Below are 22703 nucleotides of genomic sequence, written 5' to 3'. Positions count from 1 at the left end.
GTGTCTTGTCTATTGTAAATAATGCTGCTCTGAACGTGGGGCTATAGTTATCTTTTTAAGATAGTTATTTTGTTTTCTTCAGTTATGTAACCGAAAGGAGAATTGCTGGATTATATGGTAGTTCAGTGTTTTGAGGAACCTCCACACTGTTTTCCATAGTGGCTGCACCAATTTGCATTCCCATCAACAGTGCACTGGGGTTCCCTTTTCTCCACATCCTTGCTAACACTTGTTATTTCTTGTCTTTCTGATGATAAGCATTCTAACAGGTGTCAGGTAATATCTCATTGTGGTTTTGATTTGCATTTCCCTGATGATTAGTGATGTTGAGCACCTTTTCATGTGCCTGTTGGGTATCTGTATATCTCCTTTGAAAAACATCTATTCGGATCCTCTTCTCCTTGTTTAATCAGATTGGGTTTTTTCCCTACTGAATTGTTTGATTTCTTTATATATTTTGGATATTAACTCCTTATCAGTTATATGATTTGCAGGTATTTTCTCCTATTCTGTAGGTTGCCCATACGTTTTGTTGATGGTTTGCTTTGCTGTGCAGAAGCTTTTTAATTGGATACAGTCCCACTTTTTCATTTTCACTTGTGTTGCCTTTGCTTTTGTTGTCAAATCCAAAAAAATCATTGCCAAGGCAATGTCTACTGTGTTTCCCTGAAAATGAGACCTAGCCAGACCATCAGCTCTAATGTGTCTTTTGGAGCAAAAATTAATATAAGACCCGGTCTTATTTTAATATAGTATAAGATTGGGTATAATATAATACCGGGTCTTATTTTAATATGAGACCGGGTATAATATAATATAATACAATAATGTAATATAATAACCTTATGTTAATTTTTGTTTCAAAAGATGCATTAGAGCTCATGGTCCGGCTATGTCTTATTTTCTGGGAAACACGGTAGGAGCTTGTCACCTCCTGTGTTCTTTTCTAGGAGTTTTATGGTTTCAGGTTTTACACTCAAAATGGATTACACTTTAATCCATTTTGACTTGATTTTTGTGTATGATGTAAGAAAGTGGTCTAGTTTTATTTTATTTATTTATTGTTTGTATCTGTCCAGTTTTCCCAGCACCATTTATTGAAGAGACTGTCTTTTCTCCATTTTATTTTCTAGCTCCTTTGTTGTAAATCAATTGACCATATATATGGGTTTATTTCTGGGCTCTCTATTCTGTTCCATTGATCGATGTATATGTTTTTATACCAATACTGTACGGTTTTGATTACTATACCTTTGTAATATGGTTTGAACTTAAGAAGTGTGATGCCTCCGTCTTTGTTCTTCTTTCTCAACGTTGCTTTGGCAATTGGGGTCTTTTGTGGTTCCAAACAAATTTTAGGATTGTTTTATTGCAGGAAAAATGCCATTGGAATTTTGATAGGAATTGCATTGAATCTGTAGATTGCTTTGGTTAGTATGGACATTTTTAACAATACAGTAGTTCCCCCTATCCATAGGGGATATGTTTCAAGACCCACAGTGGATGCCAGAAACCACAAATAATAATGAACCCTATATATATTGTTTTTTTTCCTATGCATATATACATATGATAAAGTTTAATTTATAAAGTAGGCACCATAAGAGATTAACAACAATAATTACTAATAAAATTGAACAATTATAACAATATACTGTCATAAAAGTTACGTGAATGTGGTCTCTCTCTCAGAATATCTTACTGTACTGTACGCTTACGATGCGTTGGTGGAACCATTCCATCAACAAGATGGCTGTCACCACGCTTTCTGATTATGTTGTCAGAACACAGGGAGATAAATTTTGTTTTTGTTTTTCAGAGCACATGAGTTCTTTGCACTGTACACTACGCCTGGCTTTATCATATGTCCTGCAGTGTTGCCACCACATAGTACTAGAGTTAACCGATCCTTCCATGCCGGTGCCTCCTTTTCATTTTTATGAATCTAGGTTCTATTGGGCATCTTCTTCCTGAAGAGCTTGGTTTCACTGCAGTTGAAGACTTGCTTTGGATGGTATCCTTTCTCCTTAATCAGTTTTTCAACCCTGCCGGCAGTGTGGCCACAGCTTCTTCACTGGCCAATGCAGCCTCTCCAGTAATTGTTATATTTTCAGTCCAAATCTATTCCTGAATCTATGTAACCATCCCTTACTCGCAGTAGTAAACAGCTGGGGTTTCACTCATTTCAGGGCGTCTCTTGCCGAAGTCTTTACTGAGGCTCAGTTGCCTTCAGTTGGAACATGTTTTCTATTCATGTCTTCCACCCACAAATGTTATGCCTTTTCTATCTTAACTAAGCACTCATCACATATTGTGGTCGTAACTTTTGCAGTTTGAGGTGGGACAGCAAACTAGCACGATGTTCTTTTTTCTTTTTCACAGCTTTGTGACTAGAAGATTCGTTCTTACTGTAGTTCTTAGCAACCTCAGTATATAATTTTTTTCTAATTAAGTGGAAAACTTTCACCTTCTCACTTAAAGAGAGTACTTTACAGCTTCTCTTTGGCATACCCGAATTGCCAGCATCACTCCTCTTGTGCTTTTGGGGCCATTTTTAAGTAAAACAAGAGTTATTTGAATTCAGACACTACAATACCATGACAGATGATCTGATAATCTAGACAGCTACTAAGTGACTGGCGAGCAGGTAGGGTATACAGTGTGGATGTGTTAGATACAGGGATGACTCATGTCCCAGGTGGGACAGAGTAGGATGGCTTTAGGTTTCATGACACTATTCAGGACAGCACACAATTTAAAACTTATGAATTTATTTCTGGAATTTTCCATTTAATATTTTCTGATTGCAGTTGACCACATGGGTAACAAACCACAGTAAGTGAAACTGTGGATAAGAAGGCATTGTTGTATTCTTTCAATCCATGAGCATGGGATATCTCTCCATTTAGTTGTGTCTTCAGTTTCTTTCATCACTGTCTTACAGTTTTCAGTGTACAGGTCTTTCACCTCCTTGGTTAAGTTTATTCCGAGGTATTTTATATTTTTTGATGCAATTGTAAATGGGACTGTTTTCTTTATTTTTTTGACAGTTCATTATTAGTGTCCAGAAACAACTGATATTTGTATATTAATCTTGTATGCTGCAACATTACTGAAATAGTTTGTTCTAAGTTTTTTGGTGAAGTCTTTAGAGTTCTGTATGTCATGTCATCTGCAAATAGACAGTTTTACTTCTCCTTTCCAATTTGGATGCTTTTTTATTTCGTTTCCTTGTCTGATTGCTGTGGCTAGGACTTCCAACATTACATAGAATAAAAGTGGTAAGAGTGGACATCCTTATCTTGTTCCTGATCTTAGAGGGAAAGCTTTCAGCTTTTCACTGTTGTGTATGCTGTTTTAACTGTGAGTTTGTCATACGAGTATATGGCCTTTATTATGTTGAGGTATGTTCCATCTATTCCCACTTGGTTAAGAGTTTGTCATGAATGAATGTTGAATTTTGTCAAATGCTTTTCTGCATCTATTGAGATGATCATATGATTTTTATCCTTCATTTTGTTAATAATGGTGTATCACATTGATTGGTTTTTGGATGTCAAACTATCCTTGCATCCTGGAATAAATCCCACTTGGTCTTGGTGTGTGATCCCTTAGTGTATTGTTGAATTTGGTTTGCTAATATTTTGTTGAGGCTTTTGCATCTACGTTCATCTTGGATATTGGCCTAACAATTTCTTTTCTTGTAGTGTCCTTGTTTGGCTTTGTAAAATGTGTTTGAAAGTGCTCTGTCCTCTTTTAGTTTTTGGTATATTTTAATAATGATTGGTATTAATTCTTCTTTAAATGTTTGGTAGAATTCACCAGTAAAGCCATCAGTTCCTGAACTTTGTTGGGTTATTGTAACTTTTTAATTTGAGGATTTCTGTTTAATTATTTTTTATATAATTTCTATCTCTATTGAGTCTCTATTTGATGAATCATCACCGTGCTTTCCTTTAATCCTTTCAACCTGGTTTCCTTTAATTCTTTGAACATTTATAATAACTTCTTTGAAATCTTTATCTGTTACATCCAACATTTGAATGCTCTCAGAATGGATTCTATTGATTGGTTTTTCACTGCTGTATGGGTCACATTTTGGTTTCCTTGCATACCTCATACTTTTGTATTTTATAATATATATTGTTGTGGTTCTGGATTCTGATCTTATGCCTCACCACAGGGTGGTGCTGTTGGTTGTTTTTTTTGTTTGTTCATTTTAGTAACTTGCCCAGAGTAATTTGGCGGAGTATATTTCCACTTTCGTGTGCAACATTTGTTGTTTGCTCAGCCTTTTTGTTTTTGTTTTTCGTGTTTTAATTTTTAAGCTCGGCTTGGCTCCTATGGGTTGTCCCTGCATAAGCATAGCTTAGTGGTCAGCCATTGGTTAGAGGTTATGCTTAAACATTCTGTGCTGATAAGGTTCTGCCCTTTGCCCTTAGATCTGTGTGTGACTTTGGGAATGCTTTCAAAATTCAGGTAGTTTAGAAATCTGCCTTTTTTTTTTTTTTTTACGTTTCTGACCTTAGAAGGAAAACAATTGACTTTTTCAACATTAGACATGGTGTTACTTGTACATTTTTTATAGATGTCCTTTATCAGAGGAAATTTCCTTCTATTTCTAGCTTGCTGAAAGTTTTAATATGAGTGAATGTTGAATTTTGTCAGATTCTTTTTCTGCATCTTTTGTGATGTTCATACAGTTTTCCTTCTGTTTTTCTGCCAGTGAGATACATTGATTAATTTTCAAATGTTAAACCAACCTCAATCTCCTGGGATTAATACCTCTTAATCATAATATAGTATTTTCTGTATATTGCTAGATTTGACTTGCTTATATTTTCATGTGTATTTGTGCATCTGTGTTAACTGAGGAATATTGCTATGTTCTTGTTTTCTTGTAATGTCCTTATCGGGTTTTGGAATAATTGTTAGGGTGCTCTTGTGAACTGAATGGGCAAAGCATTCACTCTTGGCTCTATTCTTTGAAAGGGTTGGTGTACAATTTTTTTTTTTTCTTCCTTATATGTTTGGCAGAATTCATCAGTGAAGCCACCTGGACCATAGTTTTTTTCTGTGGCAAGATCTTTTCAATTTCTCTGTAAGGCTATCCATATTCTTAAACTTTTTCTTGCCTCATTTCAGAATGTTGGGTTTTTCAAGTGTTTTGTCTATTTCATATAAGTTGCTCTATTTCATATAAGTTCCTCTATAAACCTTTCAAGGGATGAAGGATCTATGATGATGCCCCCTTTTTTATTCTGGTATTGGTAATTTGTATTTTCTTTATTTTATTCCTTGGTCATTTCTTGGTAGGGATTTAATTTTTTAAATTACGTCAAAGAACCAACTTTTGGCATATTTTATATATTTTCTGTTTTCAATTTCATTGATTTCTGCTTTTCCTTTCTTCTACTTATTTTGGGTGTAATTTATAACTTTTTGAGATAGACGCTTAGATCACTGATTTTTAAAACTTTCTAAAGAGTTTTCAAATATATGTATTGAGAGCAAAAATTTCCCTTTCATGACTGCTCTATTTGCTTTCCACCATTTTTTGTATATCATGTATTCACTTCAAATATTGTCTAATTTCCTTTATTTAGAATTGTATTTAATTTCCAAATATTTGAGGATTTTCTAGTTAGCTTTTTGTTATTGATTTCTAGTTTCATTTCTTTGGAGACAGACATGCTTTGGACAGTTTCAGTACTTGAAATTTATTGAGGCTTATTATACTCCTTTCTTTAATGTTCTGAATATACTTGAAAAGAGTGTGCATTCAGTAGTTGGATGCTGTTTCTATAAATATCAGTCAGGTTGCGTTGGTTAAATAGCGTTGTTCAAAATTTCTATATTCTTACCAATTATTGTCTTCTTGCCGTATCAATCATAGAGAAATTTGTTGAAATCTACAACTGATCTGTTTCTCTTTTTGGTTTTATCAATTTTTGCTGAATGAATTTTGAAGCTCTGTTATTAGATACTACATATTTAGCACTTTTAAGTCTTTCTGTTGGATTGACCCTCTTACTATGCATGGTCCTTCTTTATACCTGGTAACACTCCTTTACTTTTGGCATATGTCTTTTTTCCAATCCCTTTGCTTTTGATGTATCTATGTCCTTATATTTCACAGTGTCTCTTGTAAACAAGATATAGCTGGGTTTTGTTTCTTTACCCAGGCTAACAGTCTGCCTTTTAATTAGAGAATTCAGTCCCTTTTCATTTAGTATGACTACTAATATGGTTATGTTTAATTCTACCATCTTATTTGTTTTCTGTTTATTTAATCTTTGTTCCTTTGCTTTTCCTTTCCTGCTTCTGTTTTTTTCCTCTTATTGACTATTTAGATATATCTGTTGGTATCATTAGTAGTTACTTGAGAGTTGTTTTGTCAGGTATGGTAGCCACGAGCCACATTAAAATTAAGTTTAAAATTCAGTTTCTCGTTGTATTCGATACGTTTCAGGTCCCCAATAGCTACATGTGCCTGTCACTGTATATTAGTCAGTACAGATTACTGCCCAAAGTTCTGTTCATTCTCTAGAGATTAAGACCAGGATTTATTTTGAGTCAGAAGTACCCAGGGTCAAGTGTGGCAAGAGTAACATTCTAGTCAGAAGATACATGCTTTTGTTGTTCTGTGTCTACTACTCATTAGCTTTATGTCTGTAGGCAAATGCCCTACTGCTCATAGCCTCGGGTTTCATTTCTTAACTTGGGTATAATAAATGCTGCTCTTTCTGCTTCATGGAGTGCTTACAGAAAATTATAAAAATTATAAAATTATAAAACAGTATAAAGACTAAAGTAATTTTCAAAAAAAAACACAAACAGTAATCACAATTGATTGATCCAGTTTTTGGTGTTTTGTTTGCTCTTTTAGGTTGCTGACAGAACTAGAATCTCCTTCTTGGTGGCCCTTTAGCTCCAAGCTTTGGAAGATGCCATCAGACACAAAGCCCAGTGTAGGCTCTTCAATGGCTAGCTCCAAAGCTCTTGGAAAAGAAGGGATAGTGATCAGAGTTCCTGCTGTTATTTTCCAAAGAACAGACTCACATGTTAAACCTGGAAGTCTCACCGTCCTTGTTTCCGGATTGGAAATCCATGACTCAAGTTCTTCGCTCATACACCGATTTGAAAAACAAGATGTGGATGACATTAAGATTCACACACATTACGAGGTCAGCATCCGCCAGCGGTTCACTGGGAAGCCAGACATTGCTTTTCGTTTGATATCTGCCAAGATGCCAGAGGTTATCCCCATTTTGGAAATGCAGTTCAGCAAGAAAATTGAGTTGTTAGAAGATGACTTGATGCTCAGAAGCGCTAGAACCTCTTCCCCAGAGGAGAAGGACTACTCAGTCTGGCATGCAGGTGAGTGACCATCAAAACAGCTTGTGCACAGACGGCTGAAACCCCAAACTCAGTATGTCCATGGTACACACTTAACGTGGTGCGTTATGTGGACAGCTCCTGGTTTCCGCTCACTAACAGCCACCCACTTGTTTGTAAATAATTTCAGACTGTTTTCCTTAGTACTTGCCATCTGTGACTCTCAAATCACTCAGGTTTATCACACACTCAAGAGCTGTGTAGGTTTCCAAATGGGTCACAGAAGGTTTTGGTGACTCTTTCAGAACGAAGGGAAGATCTCCGTTATGTGTTTTCACTCTTGAGAGCCAGCACTTCAGGGTCTTGACTGGCACCCTCCCCACCTGGTCTGGTGGGTCTCCATTCCCTCCAGCCCTGACTCAGCCTCATTCGTTTCCCTTGACATTTCATTGAGTTCTTTCCAGTGCACCTTCCAGATGTGCGTTTGGATATCGCAGTCTATGAAGTAGTTTTTGTGGTTTGTGTTTCCTCCGTAAGGTATTGTGAAGCCCTGGCTTTCCCTGGCAGTGAGGCCGCAGTGTCCTCTTGAAGGTCTCCATGGGATGTGGAGGGTGTCGCTGGGCATGGCCGTGGGGGCGAGTGTGGGTAGCAGGACGTGCGGATATATCACATGTCCACACATTGGGAGGTCCTCAGGTCCCAGCCTCCTCCCAAGCATGGGATAACTCGATGTCATCTGATTTCTCAGTTTTGCCATTCTGACAGGTGTCCTGTGGCATCTCAATGACATTTTAATTTCTTTCATTGATTATGAGATGGAGCATCTGATGCTTTTTATTTGCATTTTGGCCCCACAGGTTTTGCTCTATGCATTGCCTGTTCTGGTTTTGCTTTTCTGTTTGTTTGTTTTCTGATTTGTAGGAGTGCCTTGTATCTTCTAGACATTCATTCCTTATTGACTTTAGAAGAATCTACCAGTACTTTCCCAGACTGTCGACTTCCATTACAGAAATCTTTAATTTTGCTGTGGTCAAATTCACCACTTTTCCCCTTACGTTTGTTTTTGAGCCCTGCTTAAGAAATCCCAAACTCATAAAATATTCTGATATTTTCTAATACTAGAATTACAGGTGATATTACTCCTATACTTAATGTGGTTTTTTTGACGAGTAATAGTCTTTCTTTATTAACTTTGATTCCTCGATGTCTATTAAAGTAAGAGATGTTTGTTACCATTCCAGTTCCTTTTTTTTTCCTCTTAAGTGATTGATTTTAGTTCCACTATGTAACCTGTTTCCCTAACACATGGCTATGTTGACGTTATTCTAGTTGGCTTCAGTTTCAAAAAGAAATATAGTTGACAATAGATCTGGTCTCGTAAGATCCAAAATGTTAGAACTGTTAATGTAAAAACTCAATTTAAAACCTTATTTTCTTGGCATTTTCAGTATTTCTTTGGCCCCTCACTCAAGGCAGAACTCAGAAGCTGGCCCAGAAAAGGGCTGAGAAGGGTGGGCGGTACCACCCAATATGATACCTGGACTGGACGCAAGGCCACGTGCAAGCCCAACTGGGCAGCTGCTCTGATACCCCAAGTTTCAACTGAGTCTCCCCACTGCATTTTCCCCTGGGAGGGGCCTCAGCAGCGAGAGGGGAGCCCCTGGCTGGAGGGACTAGACACAGAGCGCCATCAGTCACTGGTTCCACCAGTGCTGATCGCGAACCCCACGGTGCCAGGGCACCCAATCCTGAAGACGAAACTAAATAAAACGCACAATCCTTCTTCTCACACAGCTCCACCATGTTCGTGGGTTGTTAGGCATGGTGGTTTCCAAGAGAGACTGTGGCACAACATACAATGAATGAGATGGCAGATGTGTGCATGCCACGTGTGGCACAGAGGTCACACTGCACAAGCTTGCTGGGCCTGCTGTCAGGGGCCCCATGGAAAGGGGGATGGTCGGCTGTGAGCCCCCAGCATCCCGGAGGCAGACAGGGCTGGAGAGGAGCAGGAGGCGAGTGCAGGGCCTGTGTGGCCATGGGCAGACTGCAGGAAACTAGGTGAGTGGGAGCTGCGCGGCCGCGCGTCATCGTCCTCTGCGAAGCCAGATCTACTTTAAGGACTCGCCACTGATTGAGCCAGGCCCACCACGTCAGTAGGATAGTCTCCTGTACCTCGTCAGCCGATTATGGGCCTTCTCCGTCCACAGCTACAGATACTTTCCGGACAACACCTAGATTAGGCTTGGATTGAATAGCTGTGGCCTCTCTTGTCACACTCTTGGATCATATGTATGTGGAATGAGCTGAGCCATGTCCGGGGTGACAGATGGGTTTTCATCTCAATGCTAACTTTAGCCTGTGGGTGGGATCCCTGCAGGGTGTCTGAATCTGTACCGAGCAAGAAGTGTCACCCTCCCTTCTGGAGGCCACCCTGCCTCCTGTGGCAGGTGCACCTTATAGCTGTGGGTTTTGAGAGGCTCAGGTGACGAGGAGTGATGAGTTTGGAAAAAGCCAGCATGCTGACTTTAGTAAGCAAAATGGTCTGCTACTTGCTAAGAACTTCTCGGTGTCCTGTGTAAGCCCAGCAATGAGAGCCTACTTCTCACTGTCGCCTCTGTGTCGTATCTGCCAGCACCTCTGCCTTTCCTTCCACATTGGAAACTACAGGACAGTGGAAGTGGAAACCATGGCTGACATCTCAGACATGGATTCCTCTCCTTGCTGAGGTATTTGGGTAAAATGTGTGGCCAGAAGGTGGCAGTCTAGTAACAGGGCACCAGTGTTTACCCTGAGTGAGTATCTAGAACTTTCCAGAGACCTCTGTAGGAATGTGTAGTTTGGACAGTTGAGGACTGGGGAGCAGAAACATCTCATGGGGCTGGGACTCATGGGTGGGCAGTTTCCCCCTTAGGGAAGAGCACTTGCAAATTGCTGTTTTTGTGCTTAGCACCTTTTTAAAAACATTTTTCCAATTTTAGAATAGTTTCAGTCTTGCAGAAAAAGTGAGGATAGTTCCGAGTTCCCATGTCTCCCACACACACCTGCCATTAGTGCCGCTCGCTGTTGTAACCAGCAAACTCAAATGGATACATTGGTATTCTCGTAAGTTCAGATTTTATCCCAATTTCCTGACATTTTACTGTTCCGGGATCCAGTGTTAAAATTCAGTGTCATGTCTCCTTGGACCCTTGTTGACTGTGACAGTTGTTCAGACTCTCCTTGTTTTGGTAACCTTGATGGTTTTAGGAGTAGTGGTCAGGCTTTGTAGCATATTCCCAGGTTATCTTGTGGTCCCTGGGGTGACACGGGCGGGAGGAAGCTCTCAGAACTTGTTTCTCCATCAGAGCAGGTTCCGAGCCCGGCACTGCTAAGGGTTTTGGTGCTGATTTGTTGTCTTTGTTGTTTGCTGACTGCTACCTTCAGAGAGAGGCCTTCCCTGACCACCCAGTTTCAGGGGCCTCTGTCACCCGCTCACTCACCCCAAGGGAATCTTGTGTCACAGTTGCCCTCCGTGCCTCCCCAGCAGCCTCGCCAGGACCCCTCAATGGCTCCTCCTTCCTGAAAAGTGAAGTCGTCTGTAAATTCCCCTGTAGCTTGAACAATGTGTGCTTGTTTTGGTTAACTGAGATAATTAATGATGGTTAGAGGCAAAAGCCATCTTATACTGAACCAAATTGATTTTTCTCAGAAGATATTTCAAAGCATTGAGATAACTGAGTCAGCAACACTGTCTCAACACAGAGCACTGGGGGCGGCCAAAGCCCTGTGCTCTGCAGGATCCCACTGAACCCATAGCTCCTTGTGAAAAACACCCCGACTTAGTGTTTTCCAGGAGGAAATGTCCTCTATGTTCGTGGCTTTCTGGTTGTTTTAAATAATACCCTTTTGTTAAATGTTCGGAAGTAGTATGTCTCTCTCTGCAGTTCTCGTATATATAGATGGAGGTGTTGAAATGGACACCTGAGCACAGTGCTGGGCATCAGTAGGCGTGGACGGTCGCTGCTTTCAGAAGCTAGTCGGGGAGACCCCAGTTTGAGAGATGCTGAAAAAATAAACAGCATGCAGTACCAGGCAGGTTCATGTCAAAGTTATGAAAACGGAATGATAGCAGGATTACTGCCGATGGAAGGGCCGAGTGGAGGACGTTAGCCAGACTTGGCGCTGGGTACATCCCTCTGCATGACGCAGGGCAGATGGGCGGAGGCCAGTGTGCCTGGGACAGGAGACAGTGTGCTGGGGATGGGGTGCCGGGGAGCAGGAACAGGAGCCTGTGGGTTCAGGGAGAGGACTGAGGAAGGGTACAGGCTGAGCGAGGTGCTTCCTCAGCCCTTAGGCCGGGGGAACCGCTGTTCACATAGGCGAATAAAGTGCACAGCCATTGCGTCAGCATGGATGACGCTGCTTCCATGTCACGGCCTCAGCTGGCCTCTCCCTTAGGCTAATAATAACTGGTGGGACACACCCTCTGTTCTGCGGTGATAGCTTCCGGCTCAACTCTGACGGTGCTCCGCCATTCACTGACTTTAGAAAAGTGCTTTTCATTACGTAACATCCCAGTGGGTGACACTGACCGAGAGGCGCTGAGTTGCGTGCCGTGGAAAGTTCCGTGCTGGGTAACAAGCCCCAAGATATTGGAGTAGGTGGGGCTTTAGCAAGTCTAGAACACACATTGTGAAATTAGGGGGTTGCAAACAGCCTTTTCATAAAGAATGGAATCAAACTGCAGTCTGAGTGCATGGGGTGCACGGTATGTCTTGTCTAGTGAGACTTGCTGACTATAAGGTGCAGTGAAGGTGCAGCTGTGCTGTAGGATGCCTCTCACAGCGCCGCAGTTAGAGACGGGTCTGGGGGAGGGGTCGCAGGTCCGGAGCCCCGGGGCTTGCCTCCAGCAGCCTTGCTCCACTGACTGGTTCCTGGGCTTACCTCATCTGGCCCAGGTCCTTTTCCCCTCAGGACCCCTAGAAACCTACTTTGTGTCCTCATCCCAGGCAGCATTTATCCTGGCCAAAGCCAGACACTCTCAGGAAGTGTTAATTTGTAAGAGTTACTTTAAGACATAGAATAGAGGGGATGTTAGTGTGTATGTGTGTCTGTGTGTGTTCGGGATGGCTGGCCTCTCCCACCTTGCACAGTCTGTGTGTCCTGGAGACTGAGGCGACCCGCTGGGCTATGGCCTGTCAGGCCCCGTGAGAGCTTTTCCTCAGCAGATTTCCTTCTCTTCTCCTCTCCTGAGCGGGCACTTATCAGCTGCTCTAGGCAGCTCTGATGATGGGAGGTTCTGCTCACCACCACTAGGGTCCTGGGAAGGATGTGGGTGTCACCTGTCGGCCCCTGGCGCCCGCCCCCCCATTCTGCTCGAGCAGAGGAGCCTGCTCAGAGGAGCTGGTGCTGATTCCCAGACTAGTGTGCATTTTGCCATCTGCTCTTCTCTCCAGCCTCCTACCGTGTTTCTCCGAAAATAAGACCTAACCGGAAAATAAGCCCTAGCATGATTTTTCAGGATGACATCCCCTGAACATAAGCCCTAATGCATCTTTTGGAGCAAAAATTAATATAAGACCCGGTCTTGTTTTCGGGGAAACACGGTAATAAATAAACATGCTGCATACCTGCGGTGGTCTGTGTGATAGAGAAGAGCCAGCAGCAGACTAATCAACACTCTTATCTGGGTCCTGCGGCACTAGGGTGCAGGTGGAGCCAGGTCTTTAAATAAAGGACAGGTGGCCCGCCACAGGAGGGGCCGTGAGCCACCTGATTAGCACAGTCTCTATCCAGCCTGCCCTCTGCTCTTCGGGGAGCTTGCTCAGGCACAGGTGATATCCAGGCAGAAACCCCATGCTGAGCAGTGCCTGGCCCTGCAGCTCTCAAACTTATCACATGTCGTGGCTCCACAGTCACCTTTGTGTGGCCGGGCAGCTGGCCATCCTGTGTTCCCCAGACCCACAGATCCATGGGGTTCATGAGGGTTCAACAAGTACCATGTGAAACAACAAACCTATAGCTTTTTCTCAAAAAGAAAGTGGCCCCGACTGGATGGGAGCCTTTCTTCTGAGAGCGGCTTATAGAAGCAGACCCCAGGTATTTGCAGTGTTGCACTCAGATCGGTGTGGGGTTAGGAAGCCGCCCTGGACTAGGGTGGAGGGCGAGGCGTTGGCCCCCTCTGAGGTCCCCCAGCCTCTCAGCTTAGCAGAGGCTTGGGGCGGGGGCCAGCATGAGCAGAGGCTGCAGACCTGCAGACTGAGAGATGCCTGTGAGATCACTTCGTCGGCCCAGAGAGCTAGGATGGTCTTTGTAAAGTGCTCTTGCGTGGTGCACCTTCTGGAACATGTCATTGCTGTTTGACTTTCATTTCAGCATCCAGGCTGATGGACTGTGCCAGGCTCCAAGAGCCCTCGGGGAGCCAGGAAGGCGGGCCGCTTCAGCTGCAGATGAGAGAGCCACTCATTTCCCAGGGGGACACCCAGGAACTGAGACAGGTAACATGCATTCGGGGGCTTCGTCCTCCCTGCAGGTGACTCCCTTCTCTTTCCTGACTGGAAACAACTCTCCCTGGCTTTTGCTTACCCTCATCCACAGGAAGCTGCTGGCACACCCTCCGGGTTTGCTCTGGTCCCTGCAGCGGGACAACAGGGAAAAAGGCAGTGCCCATCCCGCATCCTTGTGCCGTGTGCACACAGACATGCACAGCCTTCCCGGGCTTCTACCCGTTGTACGTGTTTGTGTGCACACATGTGGCCTGTGTGTGTGCAGACATACGTACATGCATGTGGACTATGTACGTGTGTGCTGTGAGTCTCTGCATGTGTGTGCTGTGTGTATGTGTGCTGTGAGTCTACACCTGTGTGTGTGTGTAAGCTGTGCATGTGCTCTGAGTCTGTGGACATGTGCTCTGCCTGTACTGAGTGGACATGCATGTAATGTGTGTTGTGTGTGTTGAGAGTCTGTAACATACACGTGTGTACTGTATGTGTGCTCCACATGGAGGTGCTTGCCCTGTCAGCTCTCTCAAGTACTCAGTTGGATTCTGAGGAGGCTTGCCACTTTGTGTCCAGGAAGTTGAAATTTAAACAATATTTCATAGAAATACTTTTAACTTGTCTTCCTGTGTTATTCCTGGACTATTTTTCTTTTCCTTTTTTAATAATTTTAAAGCAAGTACATAGACATTATCTCATTCATATTTTAGTATGTAGCTTTAAAAGATAAGAACCGCTTTTAAAAACCAACATCATACCATACGCACCTTAAAAAGTAAAAAGTAACTCCCTGCTGTCCTTAGACATCTGTCCGGGGGTGGGTGCTCAGCTCTGCCCGCCGCCGCCGCCCCCCTAGGGAAGCGCACCAGGCAGCTGGCGTTCAGGAGCCCAGGAGGCACTGCGCTCGATGCAGCACCTTCGTGCATGGCTCTCCTCCGTCATCTTCTCTTCCCTTTGCAGTTTATTAGTTAAAAATTGAGATTTTGCTGCTTTCATCTTCCTGACTTGATTTCCCCAGAGTGAGCGCATGCACTCTGCCCCTGTACCCCGCAGGTCAGTTCGTAGCTCTAAGGCACCATCAGGCCCGACTGCTTTGGAGAGCCTGGCTCCCTGGTGCCCTGCACGTTCATCAGCATCACCTGTGAGCCTGTTTTCTGTGTCTGCCTAGGAAGACTCCTTAAGCGCAGCCCTTTCCTTTTGGGGAAAAAGTGCTCATCCTTCCTGTGGGGTGTTTTAAATGTACATAATTTGTCACTTTTTCCTCCTGGTCTAAATTAGTCACTTTTTGTAATGACAGAAACACTTTCTAGCTGCAGCTAGCAAATGCAGCACGTGCCTAATTGCCTCCAGAACATGAGGATCTTGTCTGCTTTGGGGCTTGAGAACCCCTGTCCTATAAAGGGTAATGTACCCATTCTCCTGAGAGTGGATGAGAGAGCATCTGCCTCAGGCTGGTGAGATCTGGGATGCCCCCCCCCACACACATGAAGGTGTTGTGGGTGAGACACGCTTTTCTGGGCCCCATGGCTATGCTGAGGCTGAGGCAGGAACACGGCTTTGTGATGGGAAATGTAGGGATTTTATCTGTTCAGTCTGGAGGTGACCGTGCACTCTGAGAGGGCCCTGCCCCTAAAAGCCCTTGAGGGAATGGGAGACGTCAGGCTGTGTGCACCCGAGACCGGGTGTCAGGTCCTGAGTATCATCACCAAGTCTTAGCGTGTAGTGTCCGTGCTGGGAACAGCAGCCACTAAGAGTCAGGACTCTGGCTTCGGGGATAGAGAAGTGGTGACCCGCATGGTGTGCTGGAGAGCCGCTGCAGGAGGGGCCTGGCTCCCCACCAGTGCCCGCCACACCCTCCCTCCTGCAGGGAGAACCTAGCTTCACAAGAGATGCTCCTTCTGAAATCAGCCGCATGTTTCCTGTTTAATGAAGGAATTTTACTGTGCAATGAAGCTCAAGCATGTGTAGGAAAGGGTTAAATTTCTGGGAAGAACAAAATATAAGCACACTCCCAATTCAGCTGTGGTTTCTGTTGCAGATGCTATTAAAGTCGTTATGTGGAAATGGGTCTTGGTAACTTAAACTGCAGTTGGTGCTGAGAGATGCGCCTGATTACCCAGGAGCCCGTGCTGCTCACCGCATGTGCGTGTGTGCGGCTCCCGGTGTGTGCAGTGTGGGGCATGCAGCGGGCGAGCGTGCGGCCCCACGCGCGGGCCCACGCCTGCCCTCGGGCTGCAGCCGGCGGCAGGTCTCCATAACTGTGGTAGGGCAGGCTGTGGGAGCCGGACAGCACCGGCTTCACCAGGATGGGCTTGGCAGAGCACTCGGACTCGCTTCTCATGTGGGATGGGCCTACTTTCCTGCTCCCTCAGAACTGCGGCTCTTTGTTACCAAGGCTGTGGCTGTCACAGACTTGACGCAGCTTTTGGAGATGACAAAACAAAGCGGCATTTGGCCTTTCCCTGAGGGCATCTGGGTTCTGTGGACATTTTCTTTAGAACTTCTGAACCTTTACTTCTCTGCCTTATCCTGTTTTCTGTTTGTCTTCATCCTGCCTCCCTCTTTCACAAAGAAGGAGCCAGCTAAGAGCTGGCGTGGGTCTGTCTGGTGTGGGGGTTAGCACCGGCAGGTGCGGGACTGGCTCCTACCCGAGGGGGTTGCAGGTCAGTGGTGGGTTTGCCCTGGAGCGGCCGATCTGGGCAACAGCAGCGACAGGACACCTAAGCTGACGCCTTGTCATTCCCGGTAAAGAGGGTGCGGTGTGGATTCATAAGATATTTTTAGATCATAGTGTCGTGCGGGGCGGCCTGCGGCGTCTCTGCTCCCGCTCCCCACATAAGAACGCAGGACGTGGTGAGGCCAAAAAGGAACACCCACGGAGCCATAGGTAGGGGAGTCATACCACTACAGTCTCACTGGAGGCTGGATTCACACAACGTGCGACCTGCTGTCCACTTTTCTGCCAACCGACCGCCTCGACCCCTCGACTCCCCTCCCAGCGCAGCCGTGGCAGTTATATTAGTGGCCAATGGCTCAAGGGTTACAGCTGACGGCCAACTAGCCACAGCTGACAGCCATCTACTACCCAAGTCAGCACCCCTCTGCGTGAGGCCGAGAGCCTGGAAACTGCTTTCTGGGGCTCTGTCCCCACACTCCACCCCTACAGGGTCTTGCCTCACAATTTATGTGACAAACATCTTCCGTGAGGGTCCCTGTGCGAGGATGCTGGAGGTGAATGCAATATCCTTGGCACAGCCAGGGTTTCTCAGGGCACCACCAGTCCCTCTGGGCACAGCCAGACTTCCTGGACTTCTTAGGGTACCACCAGTCTCCTGCTGCCCTTCTGGCAGGCAGTACTGTCGCACTGTAACCACGCGCCAGGGCTGTGACAACACTTGAGGAGGGTGGTGAGCATATCCGCGTGTCACCGCTTTCACCATCCGGATCCGGAGACGGAACTCTCCTACCGACGTCTGTAAGCTGAGGCCATGTAGCACGTCCACCCCTAGAATATACTCCAGAACGGGGGAGACATACACCTTGTAGGTACGAGGGGGAAGCCTTCCTATACCCAGTGGTAAGGAAACAGCTTTCACAGTCAGTCTTTCCCCCGTAGCCATCAATGCAGATTGCTGGTCCGGGGAAGAGTTCAGGGTTCCCATAGACAAGACTGCAGTCTGCGCCAGTGTCAACAAGTGCCAAAACCCTCTGCACATTAGAAGGGGACCGATGTATGGACAGTTCCACGTGGGGCCTCCAGTCCCTGCTGTCCCCTCTGACCGGGTACCTTGGCCCCACCCCTAATCAAGCCGAAAGGAGTTGGCCTCAAGTGGCCGCATTAAGTCCTGGAGGGACACGGGTCGCGCTTTCCCAGACTTCTCCATTAGGCTTCTTCGGAATTGCTGTTCGGGACGCAACTGTTTCCAAAGTTCCAGCAGGAGTGCATTGGGTTGTCGGTCTATTTTCTTCCAATTGACCCCTGCTGCCACGAGATCACACCACATCTGTGAGCGTGTTACTCTCTGAAGCTCGCGACCTCGCCTCTTTACTTTTGATTTGGGCTTCCTGGTCTCAACTGCGCGGACCTCCTGTCTTAACTTCCTTCGCCTCCAGCTTTCAACATCCCCTAGGGTGACCATGGCAGTTGTAACTTCATGGATCCGCCGCCCCACATAGGGCGTAAGAATGGCAACCAAGCATCCAAAAGCACTTGCAGGTGCAGTAACCAAAACCAGATTTCTCATGCTGGCTGTAAAGAGCTCGTCATCTGGCCCCTGCATATTAGGGTTGAAAATAGCATGTCTCATACCCATTTCACGGATGATTTGCGTAAGTTCCGTATATAACTGCCATTGACTCACAGTGTCTGGCAGCTTGCTAGCCTGTCCCCATACTGTGCGTACTGCAGCAGTGAGCCACTCCATTAGAGTGTGGTTGCCCTGGTCTTGGGCCAACGTATAGCAATTCTGTAACCTTTGTCGCAGGGACGGATGCACTTGTCACAAAGGCTAACTTTTCCATCTCGCCTGGGGAGCAGAGAATGCTGTCTGCTCCCTCATCCCATAAACGTAGTAGCGGAGACTGGCTCTCCAGGGCGCTGTCTGTACCGCCTCCCCAGCTCCTGCAACTCAGTGGGAGTGTAAGGGGTGTAGGTTGTGAACTCAGTCACAGCTGGGTTGCCGGCGGGGCCCAAAGGTTGCTCATGCTTTACCTTTTGTTTCAAGACTGGCTGGCTGGGCTTGGGGTTTAGGAGCTGTATTGTCTCCACTCGCTTCCTCCGCCTCTGCCTCAGAGTCTCCACTGTGGGGCCCCTCTTCTAACAGGGGGACCCGAGCTTTCAGCGCCTCCAACTGGGAGACCTGGTCCGGCACCTGGGCTATTTCATTAGGCGCATTTTCCGTGTTGAGACTCAAGGCGGTGAGGAACATCCAGCCCACGCGGCCGGCTGTAGCCTTCTCCTCCTCCGGCAACCGCTCAGCCAGAGCCTGCAGGGCCCTCTCCACCCTGGCTGGAGAGCCATCCATGTCCTCCCACCCCTCCTTGGGGGTCCAACTCCTGAGAACAGTGGCCACCGGGCACCACACACTGTGTGGGGGCCACACGTCCTCCTGCCCAGAGTCAGACTCCATTCCTACCTGGTTGGAATCCTGCTCGCCGTGCCAGGTGTCTCAGTGGGTGGAGGCCTCCATGTAACATGTCCACAACCCTCGGAGCCTACAGCAGCAGCACATTACTAAAAGGAAGGCAACGCCATTCATGGCCAACAGGGTGGTGTGCCAGCTGGAGGCTTGAGTCTCCCAGGCAGACCACGCCTCCTGTTCCTGGTGTCGCTCCTCGTGGGCCTCCCGAAGCTGGGCTCTCACACGCACAAACCGCTCCACCATGCTTTGGTAGGTTTTGGCCGGCACTATACCCTGCCTACGAAACTGAGCTTTTATACTTGTAAACTGCTCCAGTACATTCTGGAGAGTTTCGGCCGACACCACATCCTGCTTGCTGCGCCATTTGTCGTGCGGGGCGGCCTGCGGGGTCTCTGGTCCCGCTTCCCAACATAAGAACGCAGGACGTGGTGAGGCCAAAAAGGAACACCCACGGAGCCATAGGTAGGGGAGTCATACCACTACAGTCTCACTGGAGGCTGGATTCACACGACGTGCGACCTGCTGTCCGCTTTCTGCCAACTGACCGACTCTCCTCGACTCCCCTCGACTCCCCTCCCAGCCCAGCTGTGGCAGTTGTATTAGTGGCCAGTGGCTCAAGGGTTACAGCTCATGGCCAACTAGCCACAGCTGACGGCCATCTACTACCCAAGCCAGCACCTTTTCACATGAGGCCGAGAGCCTGGAAACTGCTCTCTGAGGCTCTGTCCCCACACATAGTTTTGAACTTTGTGTTTGTTTATATTAGGGCTTTTAGTCTGCCTGCTGTATCTGCTGTCTTTGTAAATAATAAACACAAAACGCAAAAATTAAAAACTGAGGTCACACATTCCGTTCAATCACTGGAAAACCTAGACCACTGGTGGGCTGGTATGAGGAGAAGCCTTTAACTGAAAAGGCTGCCCCTCCACGTGTGGGGACCGTGGGTGATGGTGGAGCTGGGCTCTGCTTGCTGAGCAACTCCCACCAGGTGCAACTCTCAGGAACTTCCTGAAAAGATTCTAAGGCAGAAAGTCGCTGTGGTTCCCTATGTGAAACCGTCTTAAGAAATTCATGTCCTTTTCCTTCTTTTTTAGAAATTATACAGTACATTTCACTTTCAGTGACTACGGTCCTGATCTTTTTCCCCTCTTCTCTGTTCCCTGGTACTGAAACTGGTCCTAATTCATCGGTCTCCTCTCATTATCACACATACAAAAAAAACACATACAAAAAATCAGTCAGTTTCTTATAGACCTGATCTGTGTAAGAAAATTATATTTAACTAGTGTTCTTCAGCCCCAAATAAATGTCTGAATAGTGAACGATTTATCCCTGGTTTAGTGATAACTCAGCACACAGTCACACAGTGAAAAGCAGGGTATTCGTGGTCCTTGCATCAACTGTGTGGCAGGCCAGGCCACGCTCCAGGACCAATGCATTAGGAAGAGAGGTGCTGGGCGGGGGGGCCCTCAAAGGAGACAGGCACAGGAGGGCTTGCAGCAGCCCTGGGTGATCACCTCTCTAGCACACGCTCATACTGTTTGTGGCAGTGGTTTGTCAGAGTGGGCGGGCCCGTCCTGACATGTGGCTGTGTGTCCCCTATAGCTAACGGAAGGCTGTTCAGGTGCATGGGACCTCCCTCTCACAGAAGCCATAGCTAAACCAGGGCTACATGGAGGGGGCCTCTACCCTCTGGTCCAGATGCCCGTGCACATGAGTCCTGGGGACGCGCCCTATCCCTTCTCCTGCCCCGGATTCTGGAACATGCCAGCATTGCAGTGAGTGTCTCCTGGAGCAGGCTGTGTGTCTGTTCAGCAGGTGGGACGTGAGGACAGGAAACAGGCTCCGGCGTTCTGATTGGAAGGACGACTGTTCTCTGAACATTGTCCTGTCTTCTTGGTCAGCATTTCAGTGACCCTCAACTCTTAAAATCAAGTGTCTGATGATGGTGTTACTGACTGCCTCACTGTGGAACATTACATATGTTATGATATTATAACCATGTTTTTATTGTGGTAAAATATTTATAATACAAATTTTGCCATTTTAACCATTTTCAGTGTACAGTTCAGTGGCATTAATTACCTTCAAAATGTGGTGCAACCATCCCCACCATCCGTTTCCAAAGCTGTTTCAACACCCCAGACAGAAACTCTGAGCCACCTCCCCAGCCTGAATCCTCTAATGTCTTGTCTCTGAGTCTGCCCTCTGAGTGGAACCACATATTGATTGGTCCTATGTGTCTGGTTTTTTTCACTTAGCATGATGCATTTTGTAGCATGAATCGGTACTTCTTTCCTTTTCTGGGGTGAATAATATTCTGTTGTGTAGATGGACCACGTTTTGTTTATCCATTTATCTGTTGGTCGACACCGGGTTGCTTCTACCTCTGGCTCTTGTGACTGTGCTGCCGTGGACATCCACATGCAGAGTCTGTCGGAGTCCTGCTGTCAGATCTTTGGGGCGTATTTCTAGGAGTAGAATTGCTTGGTCTCAGGGTAATTCTGTATTTAGCTTTTTGAGGAACTGCCAAATTGTTTGCAATAGCTGCTGCACCATTTTCTGTTCCACCAACTGTGTACAAAGATTACAATTTTTCCGCATCCTCGCCAATACTTAGTTTCCCTTTGAAAATTTTCAAATGATCCTAGCCATCCTGGTGGATGTGAAAGATGTGGTTTTGACTTGCACATCCCTGATGACTAATGATTTCCGGGGCTTATTGGCCATTTGTATGTCTTTGGAGAAACGTCTGTTCAGTTCTTTTTCCATTTATTAATTGGTTGTGTGTCTTTTTTCTTTAAGTTGTGCGAGTTCCTTATATAGTCTAGATATTAAACCCTTATCGGATCTATGATTTGCAAATACTTGTCCCATTCTTTAGGTTGTCTTTTGACTTTCTTGATAATGTCCTTTGATGCAGTTCTGACATGAAGTCCAAATGATATACTGCAGTTCAGTTCTGGCACCCATTGTTAGTGCACACCCCACAAGTGAAAGGGCCTGGTCCCCAACAGGACTGCCGCTCCTTGAGACACCAGCAGCATTGGGGTCCCCAGGCCACCCTGCACTTCTGACTAACTGGCTACAAAGCTGAGGGGTTCCCGTGACCCCTCTCAGGTTTGATAGTTCATAAGGGTGTCTCACAGAACTCAGGGGTGCACTCTAGTTATGATGACAAAGGATGCAGATGAGGAACAGCCAGATGAAGAGATACATGGGCTGGAGCACACGTTCAGAGCTTGGTGGCGTCCCCTGTGGCACTGGTGTGTCACCCCCCTGGCACATCAGTGTGACCACCAGCCAGGCGGCTTCACTGAGCATTGGGTGTCCAGAGTTTATACTGATGTTCATGAAGAAGTTCTGGGTCTAGTTTTCTGAGTATCTTTATCATGAAAAGATGTTGTCGATGCCTTTTCTGCATCAATTGAGATGATTATGTGGTATTTTTATCCTTGTTCTAGTATTGTGGTTTATTATATCTGTTGATTTTCTTACACTGAACCACCTGTGTATTCTGGGATAAAACCCTGTATTTGGCTTGCTAGTATTTTACTGTGGTGTGTTTTCATTTCTCCTTAAGAATTTTACTAATTTCCCTCTTTGACCCATTGGTTGAGTATGTTAATTTATATGTGTTTGTAAATTTTATAGTTTTCCAGATTTCCAGTTTCATTCCACTGTGGCCAGAGAAGGTACTTTCTATTACTTCAGTCTTTTTTACGTCTGAGGCCTGTTTTGTGGC

The 22703-nt window shown here is 45.9% G+C and overlaps 1 protein-coding gene across 1 annotated transcript in view; it reads left to right on the top strand.

Annotated features, from left to right (window-relative positions):
• SNAP47 (synaptosome associated protein 47) overlaps positions 1–14882 on the top strand; it is a 46548-nt gene extending 31666 nt beyond the window's left edge. The window contains exons 3-5 of the mRNA XM_033096920.1: positions 6890–7380; positions 13696–13817; positions 14871–14882. Of these exons, the coding sequence (XP_032952811.1) occupies positions 6890–7380; positions 13696–13817; positions 14871–14882 (625 nt within the window). The remainder of the gene's footprint in view (positions 1–6889; positions 7381–13695; positions 13818–14870) is intronic.
• The last annotated feature ends 7821 nt before the right edge of the window (positions 14883–22703 follow it).

Source organism: Rhinolophus ferrumequinum, chromosome 24, assembly GCF_004115265.2.
Source record: "Rhinolophus ferrumequinum isolate MPI-CBG mRhiFer1 chromosome 24, mRhiFer1_v1.p, whole genome shotgun sequence".
NCBI lineage: Eukaryota > Metazoa > Chordata > Mammalia > Chiroptera > Rhinolophidae > Rhinolophus > Rhinolophus ferrumequinum.
Note: the sequence above shows the minus strand (reverse complement) of the source record. Positions and strands in the feature narration are given on the sequence as shown.